This window comes from Xiphophorus maculatus, chromosome 11, assembly GCF_002775205.1.
Source record: "Xiphophorus maculatus strain JP 163 A chromosome 11, X_maculatus-5.0-male, whole genome shotgun sequence".
NCBI lineage: Eukaryota > Metazoa > Chordata > Actinopteri > Cyprinodontiformes > Poeciliidae > Xiphophorus > Xiphophorus maculatus.
In genome coordinates this window covers 16790764-16812419 of record NC_036453.1, presented here as the reverse complement: position 1 = coordinate 16812419, position 21656 = coordinate 16790764, and the positions used below count along the sequence as shown (strand labels likewise).

Sequence of the window (21656 nt, the reverse complement as noted above, 5' to 3'; positions counted from 1 at the left end):
CATTAATACTGAATTTGATCATGCTGGGTTCAAGTTTCATCTTTAAACATTCAGCACATTAAAGAACACAGCGAGTCTGAGAAAAGGGACAAAAATGAAAGAACCGACTCCGTCTCCTGGTTTTCCCCCACAGATGTTAGCCTACTTTTCATTGCATAACTGCTACAAACAAACAGAAACACGAGAATACAATGATTCTTGCTCAGGACTTTTGTATGTTAAAAAAATGTAAAAATTGCGCTAAAATCTTTAATGTGTGAAAATCTATGTAATTAATTAATAGACATCAACACTTTAAAGTCCCAACCCCAGCTACAATAAGCATTGCTGTAATGTAACACATATCAAACACTGAGCTAAAGTATTGTAACTGAACCCATTGTTGAGTTCAGCCAAGATTCACGGATCTACACAAGCAACTGTCACAAAAGTTGCATTTCAAGTTTTTAGACAGAGTCAGCAGTTCCCACTAGCTGCAGAAAAGAAACGTTTTAGTAAGCACTATCCTCAACTCTGAAGGAAAACAGACCTGTCACTGTGTATTTCTCTGTTCAAAATAAAGCAGTTGGTTGTGATATTAATAAGACAGCTTCAGCTCCATTGGGCACCGAGAATTCTCACCATGTTCCCAGTTTATACACAACACATCAGTGTGTCCATGTTCTCGCTGGAACTGAGGGATGTGATTCAGAACGTGTCTGTCCCATCGGCGTGAGAGGTTCAGGTTGGCTCAGACAGTCGCACATCAGAACGGCCAGCCTGAGGTCACAGCTGACGTTTGGATCCGTTTATTTCAACCGTGCCAAGTACGCTATCCATTTAAAAGCTCTTAAATCTGTGCTGGTTTTTTTCCCTCCACATTTAATCATGTCAGAAATCCTCACTGATGCACCTTTGAAGTATTCGCCTTGTTCTAGCTAGAGAAAACTTCTCCTGTACCAAAGAAAAATAATAACAAAACAACCAACAACAAATAGAGAGGGAAGAATCAGCAGAAGCTATTAGTGAGCAACGCATGCAATTATCACCTTATGCACAATCTGGATCTTCTCCACAGACTGGAAATCGCTCCAGTTGGCCAGGAGTTTAGCTCCTATCCCACTGAGGCGGACTATCTGTCCTACATATGGCATCACAGACGACACCTCCATACACATAACTCTCCAGAAGAAGAAGGGAAAAAAAAACTCTGTCCAACTCATCTGATCTGGCGCACTGTACTGTTTGAGTCATTGGACTGTTTTACAGCTCAGTAACCATCCTGGTTCACACCATAAACAGTCCCATCATGTGTGTAATTAAACATTTTCATTAGAATCACAATTGTGATCACAGTTTCAATGTGTGCCAACTAGGGCTGAAACGATTTCTCGAATGATTCGAGTACCTTGATTATTAAAATTCCTCGAGGAAGATTTACCTGCCTCGAAGCTTCGTTAATTTATGTTTTGTTCTTTAGCGCACCGTGTTCCGGCCGGGACATTACTTGCGTTGCACGGAGCTCTGACTTCCGCCTCTGAGTTGTTGACAAAAGCTAAGTGATAGCAACATAAGGTCCAATTTTCAAGTTCGGCCCGTGGGGATTTTATTGATTAATGATAATGCCCGGGTTTTCATCGTTTTCAGGGGACCAGTAAGAATCCTTAAAATGACTGGTGCGATGCGGAGCTGCTGGTTGAAAGCGAACGGCGGGAAGAGCGCTGCGGGATTATTTATACAGGTAAGCGGATAGACTGAACACGGCAGGCGGCTGAGTAGTTGATGCCAGTGTTTGTGTAGTTTTACGGATGAACCGCACAATAAATTTCATATCATCCCGGTCTCAACAACATTACTTTTGTTTGTCTTTCCCCCCAATGGACTTACGTTGGTGTGTCCTCTGGTCTATTTCCTCCCCTCCGCTTTAATCAATTTCTATAATATTTGCCCAGAAAGATTGGTTTGTTTGGGGAAGTGTGAATGCGCAATCAAACTCTGATGTTTACAAAAAAAGTGAACTCTGGTCTGCTCAAAAAGCAGTAAGCGGAATATAGCGCAGGGTATTCTGGGTAAATACAACCAAAACGAAATGGATCGTGGTATTTTGTCAAAGACAAAGGAGAAATTCTACAACCGCTAAAATCTAACACAACTCAATTTTTGTTTACATTTTTCAAAGTGGGAAGTTACGCTCATGTCTTCTTGGGGTTTTCATGTAATTTCCTTCAGTGGTTCCTGGTGCAGCGCCACCACAGGCAAGTGAGTAAACTGGTTTTTCACTGGGTTTGGTTTGTTTGACACAGCAGAGTGTGAAAGCAAACTGCACCAGCTGACAAAGGAGGAAATGTTGCATTTGGTCCTCATTCAAACTGGGATTGTACCGGATTGTCTGGTGGGAACACGCCCTGCGTGACCAGCATGCTGGAGCTTTAGGAGAGTTTAGGGGACATTAGGGATCCTGTGTTAACCAGTTAGGATGAGATGCTTTTGACAGAAATCACAGAATTGATGGTCGTTTTCAGGTGCTTTCGCCTGCCTTTGGATCGATGATTCTGAATTATTAACAGACATCATTGCTCACAGGCCTGGCAGAAACTCTAACACCTTAAGAGAGTAAACAAAAGTCTTCAACCTGATACTACAAACATCCTGAGAACTGAGAACTCTGATCCACGGATGGAACACTTCTCATGTCTGATAAACTTCTACGCTGCCTGTATATAGATGGTGTGCGTGTGAAGTTTACTTGAAGGAAAGTGAAGGTATACCGGTTACAACAGAATTAAGTCGTTAGCTTTAAAGCAGCAATGTATAACTTTCATTAAAAAATATATGCTTTTCACAATTTTATTAAAACTGTCGAACTCCTCTGCCTTCTTCCTGTGTTCCTGCTGTTATCTGAACAAATGCGCTGCTCCCGGTGAATCAGGCTTGTGTAGGTACTACTCATGCCCTCCCCATAGCTCTCTGCTTTCACCATAACAGAGGCTGCCATTAATGCTCAGGCTAGTTGACATGGCCTCCAATGATGACAGATAAACTGTTTACCTGGAATGCCAAGCTGTTTCTCCGCCATTAGCACATTGAGCAAGCAAGTAGCTGAGGATGATTGAGAGCAGTAAGACCCTCCTCTTGACTCTGGTTGCTGTTGGTTGAGAGCGCTGTATTTTGTCAGACGTCAGTAGTAGCTAATGGAGGAAATGGAGGAGATAAACCTTTTCACAGATTGTCTGTCTAATATTATACTGACACAACATGGTGACAGTTTTAATAAATATGTAGAAATACTTATTTTGTAAAAGTTACGTACTGTAGCTTGAAGACAAAAAAGGATGCCATTTCAACTTTATGTCCGATTAATCAAATTTCCATTAGGGATCATCGGAAGAGGAGATCAACTAATGAAATATTTTATGACAGTATTGTGACAACAGTTAGGAAGAGTAAATTGTACTTTTTGTAGTAAAGTCAAAGTTCAGGGAAGATTTACACCACATGAATAATGTGTTTGCCTACAGTCATTTTTCTTTCCTTGAAACAAAGAATCAGGCAACGATTTGCTTTGTATGTTTTGTGTCCATTAAAGTTTGCAGTGCGTGAACTTGAGTACGTCGCTGTGTAAAAGGGGATAGCTAATGTAGACCGCATTGAAAATATTACGTGCTCATATTACATATAACAGCCAGAGCATGTACATAAATAGGGAATGAAAAGTGTGGTTTTTAACATATCCTCATGCAGAATTTGTTTCTGCATTAATCATCTAACCAGCAGGATTAGAGAGTCACTAGACAGAATGCAGCTCTAAAGCTTTTTAGCTCCATTTCTCGGTGTCATCTCGGGGAACCCGTCCCCTCTACTCTCCCCCCTCCTGATCCCAAGCTGCTGATCCTCTGATCCAGCCTCACCCAGCAGGATTTCTCGGACAAATTTTATAAATCACTAGCCTTGGCAAAACGCCCTGCCTTTCTCTTCCTCTCATTCTTTTTTTTTTTTTTCCCTCCACACTGTTGTCAGTTGCCATGTTGGACCGCTGTCTAATATATGCTAAGCTGCTGCTGCCATGGTAACCCCAGAGCAGGATTTAGACCTAGTTCAGGAGCGGAGATGGACGGAGGGCAGGTGGAGGGCCTGAGTAGATTTAATGGTTATCCCTAGCCCTAAAAAACAACAACAACAAAAAAACACATAACATAATGTTAATCCAGCAGAGAAAAAAACACCATCAAGCTCCCTTAGCAGGACTGGAGGAATAGGCTACAATAGGAAACTGCGTGCACTTCAAGAAAGAGGTGAACCGATTGCTGTTTGACCTGCCGATTCAGATTTTGACAGATGTTTTTGGTCATAAAAGTCCCTAAAGAGACAAATATGTGTGGGCATTTATCATACCATTTATCATTTAAAAATAAATAAATAAATTTCTTATGATAATCATGATATCATGAATTTAGCTTTATCATTGTCACAATAAATTCCAATTAATGCTTAAGAAAACCCTTTATTGTTGGCATCGATAGTTTTAGTATTTTCTCCACTGTTCGTTCAATAAGTTCATCAATGCTCACCAATGCTCATCAGCCAATTAAAAAATATGACTAAATGCATTTATTGTGTGCAATTTAGTGTCAGAAATCGTGAACGGTGTCCTTAGGAAGCATATTACAAATGGATTAAAATACAACTATCTGTGTTTGTGGGGCTATGGTTGCAGGTTGTATGGTCATGCAGTCACTGCCACACCTAAAAAAGGAGCAGTAAATAGTTCTGATTGTCACTTTTTTCATTATCACAATAGTACCCCAAAATATCCTGGTAAAAGTTTAGGTTCATATCGTCCAAAGTTGCTGAGTTGGTAGACGTGAGCTGGTGGGTGGGTCTGTCCATCAGCTCTCTCTCACTGCAGAGCAAAAGGGGACAGTAGGTGATTTTCAGATCTTTGCAGAGGCAGATAAGATCAGTGGATAAGATCGGTTTCTCACTCAAGTATCGACCAAAGTAAGGAAATTGGGCCCGATTTATCAGTGCACCCCTACTTGAGACTGGGGTGGAGGTTCACCTTCCAGCAGGACCACCACCCTTAAAAGCAAATTTGTGTATTGGAACGGCCCAGTCAAAGTCCAGACCTAAATACAGTTGAGGATCTGTGGACAAACTTGAAAGTTGCTGCTTACAGATACTTTCCATTCAATCTGACTGACATGTCAGTGTTTTATGAAGACAGCTAAAAAGTTCTACTAAATATTCACTCAACAGGGCTGAAAACAAATAAATCCTCAGTTATTAGATTTGTTTTTCTTTAACTGAAAAGCACGCCTAATTTTTCTTCAACTTAACATTTATGTGCTACTTTGAGTTGGTCACATAAAATCAGACAAAAATACTCAGTAGTTTGTGGCTGTAATGTCACAATGTGCTAAAGTGCAAGGGTTTGAATACTTTTGAATACAAATCATTTAATGACGGTGACCACAGCAGCAAGGCAAACAGGAAGCTGAACACGTCATCGCCTTAATGTCTGCCTCATCGCCCAACGTGCCAGAAGAGATTCCCAGGAAGTGCTTGAGATTAGCCCAACAAAGATTAACAACTGTGATGTGGAGGAAAGAAGTGACATCCCCCGCAGCACCTGCTGGCTGCTAAGACAAGCCGCCATGCGCCGGAATGTTGTGTGTGTTTATGGTAAAACAGCCTTCAGCATTAGAAGCAGGATTTTTAGATGCAGGTCCATATGTGTGTTGGTTGGCATGTAACGCATGGTTGAGGATGTGTGTGTGTGCGTGCGTGTAATGACACTGCATGAGCATGCTGGTGTGGGCGTGCAGCTGGAACGATGACGTAATTGGCTGAAAGCTGCATGGTGTCGGTGGTGCTGAATGACTGGGGCTGCTGGAGATGTGAATGGAGGCTTCCAGCAGAGACCATTAGGGACGGCCGTCTTCCAGTTGCTATGGGGGCTGATAGGCTCTGTTTGGGAGTAGAGTCGTGGATGGGGTGGGGAGGTGGGGGGCAAACTTTATACAGGGTGGGGTGGTGACTGTGCAAACTCACCCTATCAGCTCAGCTCTCGCAGTGAGGCACGGCTAAACATCGATGCCTCCCCCCCCTTCCTCTCTCTCCCCTGCTTGCGCATACCTTGGTGTCATTTCTCCTTGAGGAACTCACCCATCAACATATACATGTGCGCACACGCACACACCAACATACACACCAAATCTTTTAACTGTCGTAAAGCAGGCTATTTACCCAAGGAACATGGAGTCATGACAAAAAGGGACACACACATTAAATCCTCAAACACACACTTCTTCAATAACTATAAACAAACTAGCATGCTCACTAAAACCCTACCTGAGGTGTGGTCCTTTACCTCTCTCTCTCTCACACACACACAATGCATAGAGTTAACGCTGAGGGTGGGGGTGTGTGCCAGCTGCTTACCTGTCCAGGATGTCATGGCTGGACGTGGCTGTGGCTCCCAGCAGTCCCAGTGCTGCACTCCCCACCGCTGCGGCAGCCCCGCTGCCTGCCTCCATGATACTGACTCACCGCAATGAGCAGCCTGCCAGAGGAGAGGGAGGGAGGGAGTGAGGGACGAGCGAGAGAGAGAGGGAGAAGATGTGAAGAGGTAGATCAGGAAGGCAAAAGACAAATGAGACAGAGGGAATCACATGTAGAGGCAAGAGAGATGACGACGAGGGGATTGAGGAGTGGGGGAGAGGAGAGAAAAGTGGGGGAGGAATCAGAGGGGACCCAGAGCTGAGGGAATGATGAGTGTTGTAGAGAAAAATGAGGAGAACATGAAAAGAGAGAGGAAGGGAGGGAAGAAGGGAGAGAAATAATCATGAAAATCATGAGCAGGATTTTGGCACTGTGTAAACACATGGAGGTTCTGGCACACACACCATGTGTGAATCAACAGTTGAACACCAACACGGGCCACGCTGCCATCCTCTGCTCTCAAGTTCCCTTCTCAGGCCAAACTGGAATGATCAGGCTTTTCACCATCAAGGTAACAACAAAGCTACAACTGCACTACATCAGACAGCTGGCATTAATTACAGAATCTGCGTGCATGCAGAAGCCTGTCACAAAAACTAATTTTACTGGACGGTAAATTGCCCCAGAAGTTATTGCGATAAACGATAATATTGTCGTTTTGAGACCATTTTCAAGTAAAATAATTGCACAATAATGAAATTTCCCCGGGAACTGGAAGAAATTTAAATATCAAGACTAAAACACAACAACCAAAAACAAGAGAGAAAATGGAAATAAAACCCTCACCCCACTGGAACCAGAAATAAAATGGATGATTAAGTCTGTGTAAACAAAACTTCCCTTAGAAAACTATTCATCATCAGAGTAGAAATTATCGAGCTCATTTTAATTTATCACGTGATTATCGCTTATTGCGACAAGCTTTTAAATGTACTTAAGTTGCATCATAAGCCTTGCACCCAAAAATAATTCATGTGAATAAAACTGAAGTTTAAGGTCAAACATACAATACTTAGACACATCCGTTAGAGTGTATCGCCCTTCCGCAGTTGCGTAAATTCACAAAAAATACCCACATCCCCAGAAAATTTTTTCCGTACAATGAATAACTGAGTTTACTGCAAATTTTCCATAAAATTGCTCAAAAACCCCTGGGTTTAAGTGACTGCTAACTCACACCTGCAGGTGGCAGTTGTTCTTCCTGCGTCAGCCTTACTTCATGTGAAGTTATAGTTCCAGATCAATATGATGAGTGAAGCCATATTCACTGTTATAAATAAGCACAAAAAACCGAACCGAGAAAAGCGGTTTCATTCTGTTCTCCATGATGGTAGGGGGAAATTATTTTACAGGCCTTGCAATAAACTGACCTAATGAGAAAAAATTATTGCAAACTTCCTTCTGAAAATTTCTAAAGTAGCACAACAAAATCAGTGATTTTGGTTGCGAAAAAAAAAAAAAAAATCACACAAACAATTGCAAAATTGTGGAGGAAATACACATTGCTTGGGATGCAGGAGGGAATCCTTTGGTAAGCACATTTTCTTCTTGACTGGCCATGTCTGGTGATAAACAAGGTAGAAAATAGGAAAATCCAATATTTTTCCTGTCAGTGAAATAACTAAGGGCTGCCAGGTTGCTCTGACAACAATGTTTTTGGAGCCGAAGTTGATACAGACAGACGGATACTCAGAGTTGGCCACTCTAAGTTTCAGTGTGGTGCTTTTAAAGATGAAGTTGGAGGAAGCACAGAGAAGTTATTAAATGGACAGTATTTTCAATATGTTTAATTTTGACTGCAAGACAGAGAGCGAGAGCAAGACTTTCAGCAGATACCAGGAAGTCAGAATCTATTCCAACAAAGTTGCTCGGTTTTATTCTTTTAAGCTTTCAACTGGAGGTGAGGGATAAATCTAATTTTGGAGGCTTTGAAATGCCAACATGAGTGATTTTAAATGTTTAATGAATGTCAAAACTTATCTTGAAGTTTATTTATAACCTTGTTCTTAGGAATGCAGAAGGCAGAACTCAGATGGTTGTAATTGGGGCACCAGGACAGATGAGGGTAAACAAAGTCGTTAAAAAAGAAAATGACTGACAAGAAACAGGCAGCATACACAACCAACTGAAATATTTTGAAACAAGACAGACACTAGAAATGATTACACTGTTCCACCTGGAGGCACAAGAAAAACAGCAGATCATGCCACTGTCAACCAAAGAACTGTTAAAATGTCAAAAATCCTCCCCAACATGGAAAACATGAAGTAAATCCTTCATAGTCTTTCACACTATGGATGGCCCTATGGATGTAAAATTTTCATTTCAAACATATTTTATAGAAAAAGTCAAATTTAAATCAGTTTGCCTTCGCTATAAATTAGTAGAAGTGACATTTATAGTTTTATAGCAAAAGCCCTCACACATGCTGCGTTTACTCCTCTCTTCTGTGAATAATTAATGAGCACTAATGAGAAACCGTATCAGTGCATCTTTACTTATTTATACCTTTAAGATCAAGTTTCCTCTCAGGACACAATGAAACTTGTTTCCCAAAACTGAACACTTCAAAGGTTTTACACAAGAAAAGAAAAAGAAACCCAGAGTAAAAATTTTTGTAGTGACAATGTCACTGGAAGTTTAAACGAATGGACTCTCTGCTACACCATCGCCCAGCTCAAGGAGCAAAGTTACCTCCAACTTAGTGATTCAGCTCAACATCAAGTTGAGCTTGTTGTTGAGCTCGACAACTTGCTGTTACAAACATTGAGAAAGTAACAGACCAGGATGATCCCCAGGTTTTCAGATATTTATCTGAAAGAAAGAATGAATGACCCAAAATTGTTTTAATTTTGTAAACAAGACACATAGCAACTTTTTGAGTCATCGCCGGACAGATTTTCTGAAAAAACAAAGAATAGAGTTGTTTGAGCTTCAAAAGATGTGAGGTTTATTCCATGTCATATTCAATCCCATGAAGCAGCCACTGTTTGGACTGACTTTTCTTCAATTAAGAAGGTTCCACGTTTGTCCCAGCTAGCTCCCGGCTGATGGAGATGAGAGAAGCACTGCCAGGGCTTAGGGTGTTTGTTAAACAGTAACAAGCGATAACAGATCTAAATTTGCTTTAGTGTTCACATGGATCCGAATACTGACTCTGACAGCAGGTGCAATCATAGTAAAGGAGCTGAAAATCACTCCTATAAAACTGACAGGAACATCCTGCCAGAGTTTTAAACCACAATAAATATTATTGGTTGACACATTAAGTTCTTACAGCAGCTCAGAATGTGTAGAGATGCATCGAACCAGTAGTATCTGTATCTTTATGTCTATTTAAAAAAGGAAGTTGAATACTAACAATATACATTTTCAGTATGTGAGAGGCATTTAGAAGTGATGACAAGAAGCCTGAAAAGGAGTTAATTTCCTTTCTTATATTAGTAAAAACATTTTGTTCTCATAATTAGGTTGAGACATCCAATCTGATTCTTAGACATATAACTAAGAACAAAGGGAAAAAATAACCTAGCAATATTTCTTAAAACATTGCCCAAATTAAGTATACACCACAAATCTGCCCGAAATGCTGTGATCAGTGCATTTTTATAACCATTATTAAGCACTTACTGTAACTTCACAAAAACAAAAATACGTTATTAAAGAAATTGGGAGGCAGGAGAACAATTTTTTTCAGTTGAACTGGTATATCTGGTGTGGAACAATAGGAGCCCCAATTTAAATATCGGCAACTAACAAGAAACAAAATGTATACCGCTGAACTCTAATGTGTAGCAGATTGTTTGTCAGAAACACTACAATGATTCAAGTGTTTAAAACTTGTAAAAACCTGTCCATTTCTGGAACTCAAATAAACTCAGGCTCACCCGCAGCCTTACTCTTTTTTTACCATAAGTAAGCACTATTTTCACACAATTATTAACTCAATTAAGTCCCAGTCACTTGGCTTAAACAGGAGGATGCGGTCATCTTTCCTCAATCTCTCACCATCCTTATCCCTGGAATCAGACCTTACCTGGAATATTTGCTGGGACACCATAAACAACATGACTTCCTCCAAGTCAAATAGTCAACAGCAACGCAGGAGAAATGACCCAAAACAACAATGGGTTCATCCAGGCAGATTAAGTAATCCTACAGGAGAGACACCAAAAGGAGAGAAAGAAGGGAGGTGATCTTCACAAGCCCCACGAAGCAGCTGCCTCTACATCTGAGGCAGACTTCCTGCACACATAATCCTCTGGGTTCTCTGCTAACAAAGAGACACATTCACTTACTGTAGAAATATGGGCAGTCAGGAAACAGTTCTACACAAATGAAGGCATCATCTTTGCTGTGATTAATTCCAGTCCCACCAAACCTGAACAAGATGACACTTCATTTGTTTATAAAGATTTGAAACATGAGCTAAGAGTAGCTCTCAACTGCTATTCTGAGAACACCAACACACACACCGAGTTCACACTGACATAACTCCACGTTTTTATTGAGTCAGTGTCCGCCTGCATAAGTAGGACGCATGGAAATCCACGCACCTTTTGTGAACAGGGAATAAGGTGTGCGAATTAGTCGGGACAGAAGGTGTGTGTTTGCGCGTGCACCAAGTGCTCAGCACAAAGCAGGCCGAGCTTCCCACGATCACCTGATGCAGCAGAAAACACAGAAAATGGCCGACCTTGTGAAAGGACACAGCCTCAGCTCATCTCAGAGGAGATTAAAAGTCAGGACTGAAAAGTCTTGACACACGAGGGAAAAATCCTTCCCGTCATCACAATGGCAGTACAGCGGAGGAGACGCTGGGGTGATACATTTACAGCCTTGTCTCACTTAACACTGTTAAGTGAGACAAGGCTGTAATTTTAGGGTTTGCTAGAAGCCGGCACACAACTCTGTTTCTTCTACTTTACTTTATGTTCTAAGCTCATTTCTGAATAAGTAAGTGGTGTAAAATGTACGCTAACAGAACCCATTAATTTTCAGTCAGTTTAAAAAAAAACAACAACACACATTTAAGTGACAGTTGTTCAAAGTTAAGATGATACAGATTATTCTCTGAGTTTAAGAATAATTTTGGGGCTCTGATGTGAGCAAACCAGAGAGAGAAAAAATGTTTATAATTGATGCTGAAAAAATGAAATAAAAAACACTGGAAGAGATTTGTTTTGATATTTCCAAGCAAGTTAGCCATATCGGGGACAATAGCCATGTCAAGGAGGATATTATAGATTAACAATGATTGCACAGAGCAACGAGGCCATGTAGTTAACTAACTTGAGCCCTTGTATTGCATAGTAATACTTTGACCCAGAGTTCATTTAAAATGGACCACAGTAAAAAAAAAGAGCATGCACCGATAATTGTTTCCCCCCTGTTGCGAACTTTATGACTTGATCACTATATTTGGCAACTTTTTAGACAAAAACAAATAAATAAAAAAGTTGGTATCGGCCAAAGTTGAATCAGCAGGTCAGGCTTTTTAAAGATTGGTAATCAGCCCCAGAGAACTGCAATCAGTGCACCCCAAAAAATTGACTGGCAAAAATGTGAAGGTGAGAGGCCAATGCACACTGGTCTGGATGGTGTTACTGGTGCATATGAATTCGCGCCCAGTTCAATGCGTAAACTATAAACCTAGTTTTAGCCTGGTGGAGTGCCTCATAACCCCTCGATGGGAACCCTGAAGAATGCATGATTAGATAGAAAATAAGTTCAGAAACTGGCACAGAGAACCGGACCATTAAAACATCAGAACTGAGCGAGTACTTTCTTTAAATCTATGACAGCATATGGTTGAATGTTTAAGCTCAGCAATTAATTCAAAACCCTACAAGCACACAGCAGAAGTATTCTAGTGACAGATTTAGAGCTAAGCTGGTACAGTCTACAGCCGCAACAGTAACAGTAGTAGTACACAGCAATAAAAGTCAGACTTTCCTAAATAATTTTTGTTTAGTAGGAGTCACAAGTATATTCTCTAAAACCAAAGTTAGCGTCTTTGTACATGCCACCCAAATATATAGGTTGAATCTACTACATGAATAATAAAAACCTCTTGAAAAATCAGCAATACTGAAGCAGGAACAGATACCCATATGTACCATTTCTATACTTTTAGAACATCTGTTACTTATATCCTTCCAAAAAATATATAAACCAACAGGAGCATGACTTTTGTATAATACTGCATTATTTAATTATACACCTATTTTCACTTACAGTCATTACATCAGACACCAGGCTGCCTTAGATGCAACTCTCCCAATCCCAGCCATGCCTTGTTTATCCTGCTACTCATTGAATAGACAGCAGCTGAGTAATCAGATGCAACATCTGCTTAGTTAAGTTAGCTGTGGCTAAATTTGGAGCACGCCTGTATTGTGATAATTACAGTAATCTGTTCTTGAAGCCCAGGGGGGTGGCAGTTAGGGGTTGTCCCCCACAGAAAACCCAATTAAGGTTTGTTTAAAATGTTACTCCAGCTTTCTGTAAATAGCATGGGAGAAAGAGACACAGAACCTATCAATCTGTTGCTCACAGTGTGGCATAGCAAGCAAATACCTCGTGAATGTATCCATCACAAACTCTCATGTCCAGCTAGATCAGCCATTGCTACTCATCCTTGGTGGGAACAAAGTCAGAGGTCTATGGACTGAACTCACCAACAATCCGACTGAAAAACAAGTGTTGAGCGCAGCCTCTGCCTCAACATATTGATGTGCAAATCAGCTGGTGACGTCAACCTGGGCACTTGTCAAGCAGTTCCTGAAGGACCTAGCAACAGCATTCACTCTCCCGCTACTTTCTGCATTGTTTCTGGAAGTCTTAGCGAGAGTTCGGGTATCCATGGATAGCGGAACCCCAAACTGAAAGGAATTAACCCACATAGCCGTTTCCCCACTGTGTTCAACGAAATACAGTTGCTTTCTTTGCCACATTCACTTTATTTGACGAAGCTATCTTGTTTTCAAATGTGCAGCCCGAGCTTTAAGTGAAGTCGTGAGGATCTAACTATGCAGGGGTTTTGTTGATTTTATGGCTAAACCCTGACAATGACGTACAGAAGCCTACAAGCTGAACTTTATTTTCCAGGTCAGTGATTCATAATGACGAGGCAACATGTGACAGTGAGCTCAACTCTGTGCACAAGTTCATTCTACAGCAAATAAAGCAACATATTGCAACAGAACAGTGGATTCCAGCTCAAAACTGATAACCAGAAACAGACTCTTCCCATTGGTTTGATACAGAGGGTGGGAGTGTGTGTGTGTTTAGGGAATTCTTGGTTTTGGATCAAAACGGTCAATATGAAGATATTCTTCCCTAAAAGTCATCTGTTGAGGCTCTATAATAAAAAAGATAAGAATTAATGGCATGTTACAATAATGACTCTTTCACTTTGGAAATTGGACCCAGAGAACAAAATGAGAGCAGAAACAATCAATCAGCATTGGGTTCGTTTCTGAGTTTTCCTGCTGGTAGGAACTTAAAGATAAATAGCTAGTGGGCAATTTCATGCTGATTGGCCCTGGCTGGTGAATGGCTGGTTAGAAATGCAAAAAAAAAAAATCTGATGAACAAAGCATCAGAAGCATTAAATATTCTTACTGAATATTTTTATTATTATCAAGGTGTTTCAAAGAAAGTCAGAGGAGGCACACATCTAAGATGCCATTAGAAAAGAAAACTTATACAACATATTGAAAAATGCAGGGTTTCCCCGGTGCATCATAAGCCTGGCGGGCCACCAGGCTTTGCTTGCGCCCCCTCCAGGCTAAGCATTGTTTGTTTATATATTATAGGTTTTTTATACATAAACAGTACCAGTAATAGCAATAACAGTTTAAAGAGGCTCTTTGGTGAAATGGCAAAAATACTAGGGCTGTGTAATTTTATCAATTCTACAATATTTATCTATATTTTTTTTCCCTCAGAAAGTATCAATTTTTCATTTGCGAGTATCAATACGTTAAAACCTACTTTGAGTTAAATGTCAAATCCCCCAGGGGTCACACCAGCAATAGTCATCCCACTGCTCCCAACTTAGTCACTTTAATGCTAAATTTCTCAACATTTCAGGCAAAAATGCCGGTATTGGCCAAAATCAAAATCAGCAGGACGGGCTTCTTTAAGATCGGTTAGAAAACTGCAATTGATGTACTTCTAGTGTCAACTTTCATACTACTACAATCTCATCTCTTTTTTCATTCATTTATGGGTAGTGCAGAGCAGTTAGATATACTTTGCAATCCAAAGAGACTTTTTAAATATCTGCCATAGACCAACAACCCTCCCATCCCCTCCTTTAAGTCATCAATCATTTCAGTCAGACAGGCAATTATATTTTATTGGAGCACTGTGAGAGCAGCCTGCCTGGATCAGTATGCAATACAATGGAGGGATAGCTGGTAATAGCTCCTCATGTCAGAGTATTTTCTCCTCATTCTTATTCATAAATCATTTTGAGAAAAATGTTCGCAGGCACATTTATCAGTTTAAGTTGGATGAAACCGTTCTCTGTGGCTATTGTGGGGGAATCACCTGAATTTATTCTTACTTGCAGCTCGACCATGGCTCTGTGAGACCCTGACATTTACAATGACACCCTGAGTTGTGTTTAATGAGGCTGGAGCTACTCAACATTCCTCTAGTAATGTCTAACCCCACTTTGTACAGCATCAACACTGGTAGCAACCTTGAACTCATCTGCTAACAGCTTCATTGTTGTGCAGATGAGTCTTGTTCTGGAATGATTCTTCAAAATGCACAAATCCCTCATAATTTGCAATGCATAAATTACAAAGTTCGCCTACAGATTAAAAAAGTTATCAAATATGAGGACGGACAGCAGAGGTCTGGTGCACAATTATTTTCCCTGATGAATCCTCCTAATTATCTGGGACATCTGGAAACTAAATCATCCAGAGAAGAAAAGGTGAACAATTCAATGAGAACTGTCATTCTAGAAAATTAAAACAAAAAGAAATGTGGGATTTGTTCTCATAAAGAGAAATGGGGTTTCTCACTGCCTAACAAAACTGGGCTTGTGTGCAGTCAATGCGAACCTCTAAGAGCGCCACTATAAAGGCTGAGTTATAGTCACGCTTTAGAGGTTGGTGAGCAGTGAAACCAACCTCATGTGCAATTACATTTCACACACTCAAAATGTATTCATTTTGTGTCTGCTCAAAAAATCAGACTGCTGGTGGACTGGCCTAGTGACCCCAACCCAACCAGTCAGTGTCACCAACAGCAGAAAATGATTTTGGAGAATCAGAATGAAGTGGTTTACAGAGTAAAACGCCAAAGATGATGAAGTTGTACATGTGAATTGAAGAAATGCACTGAATAGAAAAGTCAGCTGGTGACTGGAACTGACCAAGTTTCAGCCTTACCAACCCTGGCCACAAATTTTTCAATCAGTTATTGCACCATATCAAGACTATAACAAAAACTTTTGAGCATAATAATCCTAGTTCTTGTAAAACCCTAAAAACAATTTACTGCTTGCGAAAACACCAAGTACTATGTGAGGCACTAATGGTTTAATTTGAATTTCCTGTCAGCCTACACAGCATGAGTTTTCAAGAGGCTTGCTCCACTTTTTTCTCCTTCTCTGTGCAACCAAACAGCCGTAGATGCTCATTAAATCCCATTTTATAGGCCTCAGCACAGCTGAAGCATGCAGAGGATGCTGCCATCACTGCTTACAAAAGGCTGGCACTCAACTGTTTGAATGCTCCCATCATTATCATTTTATTGTAACAGTCATTGTTCTTGGTGTGAATGGCCCTTTAGTCACAACAGCTGGTTTTATGAGCTGGTACATGTCTCTTAATATAAAGCTGAGAATTTTATGAACAAGACTGAATATCCTCAACAAGATGATGATTTAACGCTACCAGCTACCAACCACATGCTTGACCACTGAAACAGAACTCTCCTCAATTCTGGGAGATCAGTGGTCAGCTGAAGCAGATCTTATTCACCTCGGCCAAGGTGAATAAAAATCAACCACTGCTCTCTTTTGCTCTGCCGTGAGAGACAGACTGACAAACCCGCCCACCAGGTCATGTCTGCATGTTTGCAGTTAATAGCCATTCCACTGTTACCAACTCCGTGACTTTCCTGCTATATACAACAACATTTCAGACAAAAATAAAAATAAAAAATCAGTACCGTCTATAATCAGAAACGGCAGGCCAGGCTTTTTAATGATCGCCCAGAAAATTGCAATCCACTGTGTGAAGCATCAACAGTGACCACTAAATCCCCAAATCACTGTTGGGCACAAACACCATTTCTGTGAAGCCATTTTATCTGAGCTGATGAAGATACAAGAGTTATGCTGGACAATAAAACCTGCCTTTAAAATAGACTAGCATCACATGAATGGACACCCGACTCAGTTATTACTGTATGGATCTAGAAGTACTGCACCGCTGGTCCACTTCCTGATACGAACCTGTTAACTTTCTCTTATATTTGCAGGTAGAAACCATTTAGCCACTTTGAAATGTTGAAAGAAGCACAAACAGCAAAGACAGTTCCAGTTTGCACTGTCTTTGCAGTTCAAACTGGAACTGCAAAGACAGTTGCAGTTAATTAATGTGAATTCACACACTAATTCACATTAGTGTGTGAATTAGTTTCACACACTAATTCGTGTGTGAAACGAACTAATTCGTTTCACACACGAACTAATTCATTCAGTTAGATAATGATGCTCGAACACTGGATTTGACAAGCCATTTGTTTTTATCATGTTATTAACTTTTATTTTAAATTTGTTGTTACACTTATGGTATTGTGGAATCTCACACTGACCCAAACCTATAAGAAAAGCAAATCTGCACAACTAATACCCATCAATAAAGAAGAGAAATGTCAAGTCAGACATGAATCTGTATTGGCTGCTTCAGTTGTGGCAAAGCTTAGGACGGGTAAAAAGTGTCAACAATGAGCTGACGCAGATGAATGTTCTATACACTCAACCACTGTGCCCTTGTACACCCGAACTTTTATTTCTGTATGCTATGAAGTGCACACATCACAGAGTGCAGTGTTTACAGTGTATGGATCACAGGTTCAAAGTATGATCTGAAAAGGGCTCTGCAGTAGTCCTGTTGTTGACATCATTACCAGGAGCAGAGCTGCTTTCCTGTTTCATGAATACTGAAATAGATGCTGTGAAATATATATATATATAAAAGAACCAAGTGAAAAATCATTTCAGATTTATGGATAATAATCGAGCATGCAGGGTAAAATAATTTATTACAAATATCATATATTCACCAAAATAAATAAAAGGCAGACTTTCTATAGTTACCAGGAAAATTGTTAATTAAAAATAGTTTCACTTTAAAGGGGATGTATTATGTATTTTCCAGCCACATACTTCTATTTTATAGCCCAATCAATTAACTATGTTACCTTATATTATAAAAATGCTGTACATGTCAAACGGGAAAGAAATCAAACTGGAAATTAATGGCTTGAAATTGGACCTCTGTCTCTTTAAGATGCTCATGCTCTTTCTGACATCACTGTTGAATTAACCCTTTTAGCAATGTTTTTAACCACTGATAAGTACCTTGTTTAATGAGCAGGTGCACATTTCCACCAGGTGTTTGCTAATTGTTGCTGGCTAGTGTGAAGGAGCTGAGGGGGGGAGGAGGGCTGCTCTGTGAGGCAAAAGCTCAGAAGCCTTGGATCTGCAGCTCTGAGGAGTTTCGTCTTCCGAGGAGCCGCTCGGCCCACCCAGGCGTTTTGCCCACCTGAATGGTTGCCCTGGGAAACCACTCAGGTGGGCATTCAGGATTTCTCAAACATGCGAGAATCAAGGCAAAACTCCAGGTATGTTTTTGTGCAAAGCATGTTCAGACACCTGAAAATTAAACACACAGTGATGTATAAGCAACAAAAAGGAAAAAAGGCTGAGCTTTATCAAATGTATTTTACTAAAAATGTAAAGAAAACTCCATCTTATTGAACTAAAAATGTTAATTTTGTCAGCACAACTTGATTCTTATAAGCTATTCCTACATATTTACCTACTTATTTTTCTTAATGAGAATTTTTCCCTTAATTAAATCATTCAGTTGTCACTAAAAAAAGATCGTTGGCGCTTTCTGCAACAGCCTGCCAGGGAATAACTCCAGGTGAGTGACAAGTGTTCTCCTGAGGCGTGGCACCAGCACCCTGTCACTGAGGAGAGGACACGACTGCATCTGGCCCACAGCACAGCATGCTGACTCACACTGACACACACTAATAAATAAGTGATTTATCAGGGCACCTTTGACATAAATCTCCCAGAAAGTTGTGCTGAAAATGCGGGTGGGTTCAGCTGAAACTAATCCTCTGTCCAAATGAGGCATCTGTCCTGTCAGTTACCCTGGACAGCATTTAAAACTGAAAGACAAGCAAGAAACAACTCATGGTTCACTGACTGAATGCCGACACTCTACAAACCGGCTTCATTAACTTCCCCTGCAGCTCTGATTAATGACGAGGACTGCATGCTGCCAGCAAACGTCCAACACCATCAGACTGTCAGCTACGGACAAGGAAATAGCCTATTTTCCATGTATATGTATGTTAGCCTAAGGCGGTTCATTTCCACAAACTTTTTAAAACCTGAAAAATAAGTACTGAGAGAAATATAGCATCTGCCGACCGTGCATTAATCTGTTTAATAAGATTTCGGGACAAATCCAGGTAGAGCTTAGGACATCATGCAAATCATTGAGTGCACCAAAGCTGTTTAAACAAACAAAAGCATGAGTCACCCCGACAGGAAACTCATTACACAAGCCTTCACAACTTCCTGTAGTTTAAATGAAGCTGACCACACATCGACAATGAAATGGAGTACCAATTACAAAAACATTTATTAGTGGTGCAGTCCGGATGTAAATAATATCGGCGAGATGAGATGGATGTTGTGTTAAAAGTTTAATAGTCTCTTCCATACACAGAGCAGACTGAATACACACTGTGATAATCAACTGTTATGTAGAGAACAGCTAACACTTTATACCTCTAAACACGCGAATATAGCTTCTGCGTAATATGAAGTGAATCTTAATCCATCTGTATTTGTTTGGTAAAACCTGATTGTTTTGTTCAAACCTGCCCAAAGTTCTAAAAGAAACCACTGTACATAGACTGAATGAATCTGGAGCCCATTTTGTAAAATTACTTCAACAAGATAAATAACATGCTATTCAAATTGCACATGTTGTAGTCTGAAAGGTGGCCTGCGTTAGGTGTTAATGTGTTTTATTCTCATAAACTACAGGTTCCAGTTCGACAGAGGAAAAGCACATTGTTCCTCAGTTTAACTGTACCCGTTTAACTGCTTTAGCTCTGAGATAAATGGTAAATGGACTGAACTTATATAGCGCTTTTCCAGTCATTTTTGACCACTCAAAGCGCTTTACACTAGAGTCATATTCACCCAGTCGCACTCACAAACACGCACACATTTATACACCGATACGCAGATCGGTAGGCAATTTGGGGTTAAGTGCCTTGCCCAGAGGCACATCGACATGTGGCAGGAGGAAGCTGGAATCGAACCTAAACCCTGTTTCTCCATTTTCAGATCATCTCAAACTGGCCAGACCAAATGCTCAGAGAATCGACTCAATCCTACAAGAGATATGCTGGCCAAGAGATACACCTATTAACCCACTTTTGCCCCCAAAGTTTAACTCTGGCTTGTGGCCTTTAGCTTGTTAACTTCAGTTTCTGGAGGCAAAGCAAGAGAAGAGATTGTTCATCAATCAAGCAAACCATCTTTGAGATTCCATGACTTAAGTGGGTTTCCATCCGTTTTATACTCCATTTACTGTGCACAACAGATGGATAGATACTGAAAAGCTATTGTGTCAGCCACGCTGGGCATAAGATGGTCTTTGTGAAGCTCTCTTTCGGCACAGCACTCATTAATTTGATTTAACTTGGATCGTTGTCACTGAAATACTTTAAGACTGATGACTATCCTTTACAGAAACATTGTCCAAAACCACATGTTTTCCTGTGGAACACTCACCAAGTCACGCACAGCAAGAAAGAGGTTTTGACACACAAGACTTGAAAGACCAGAGAAAGACCTTTGTGCTGCTGTAGGCCCAATAAATGATGACTGATGCTTAATTTTGCTTAATTGCTGCTTGCAATTAAGCAAATTTCCAACAGTCAACTAGTTACTAGTAACTAGTTACATGTTGCCAATTACACTTCTCCGCAGGAGAAGCCTCAATGAGATTAACTGCATTCAGGTAACACAGCTAATTAACTGTATTTTATTCTTAAACTTAAGGAAACTGATCTCAAAATTTCTAATTTTACCCAGAGATTTTTTGGCTCGGTTACAATTTGCAGTAAAACTTTGACCTGCCAAGCTGACTCACGTTTCTCTTTAGAACTATAATTAACACGGTGCAAAATATTTCTTTAAAGTCTTCATGCTGTGAGTGGCCATTACTTATGACCACTCATAAGGAGCAGAGGAAACATCCCACCATGTGTGTGAGCAAAGTCCATGTGAAACACAGTTTTACCCTTTTAAAATAAAATTAAAACAGACTTGACATTTTAACCGTCTTTAGGGTTTAGCAGAATTAGCACTACCAACTTTAAATATCAGTCTCCACAGAACTGAAACACTATCTCTGAGATATCCAAAAGTTTCCCATCATTTCCACACCCAGTATGTTCAATCAGACAGATGCTCAAAGAACACCATGGGGTAACTTTACTTTACTATGTCTAACCTTCAAGGTTTTTGCCAAGGTTGGATGGTGATGCTGTGGGCAGGAAGCATCTCTGACAGAGGTCAGTCTTTCAATCAACCTGAAGAAGCCTCTTGCTGAATATTGCTGCTGGATCACGCTCTCAGGACCATGACGTCATTCTAACAACTCAATTTCTGAGCAGCAGAGATATTCCACTGGAACATGACCTGGATGGCATCATCCTGATAATCCACCTCATTTGCCACGTTTCGTCTTTAAGTCTCTGTATGGCCACATGGTTAGAAAGTCGGGCAGAGAGACGTTGGAGATGGGTCTCTTCTATGCATGTTTAACTAACATGACTACTGATGCACAAAATATATGCATCAACATCGACAGCGGCCGATATTA

The 21656-nt window shown here is 40.4% G+C and overlaps 1 protein-coding gene across 7 annotated transcripts in view; it reads right to left on the bottom strand.

Moving 5' to 3' along the window:
- arhgap32 (Rho GTPase activating protein 32) overlaps positions 1-21656 on the bottom strand; it is a 124688-nt gene that overhangs the window by 92368 nt on the left and 10664 nt on the right. For 3 of the 7 annotated variants that reach the window (XM_023342592.1, XM_023342596.1, XM_023342597.1), the window contains exon 2: positions 6421-6738. In XM_023342592.1, the coding sequence (XP_023198360.1) occupies positions 6421-6515 (95 nt within the window). In that variant the 5' untranslated portion in view covers positions 6516-6738. The other 4 variants (XM_023342594.1, XM_023342593.1, XM_023342595.1 and 1 more) reach the window with 4 other exon arrangements.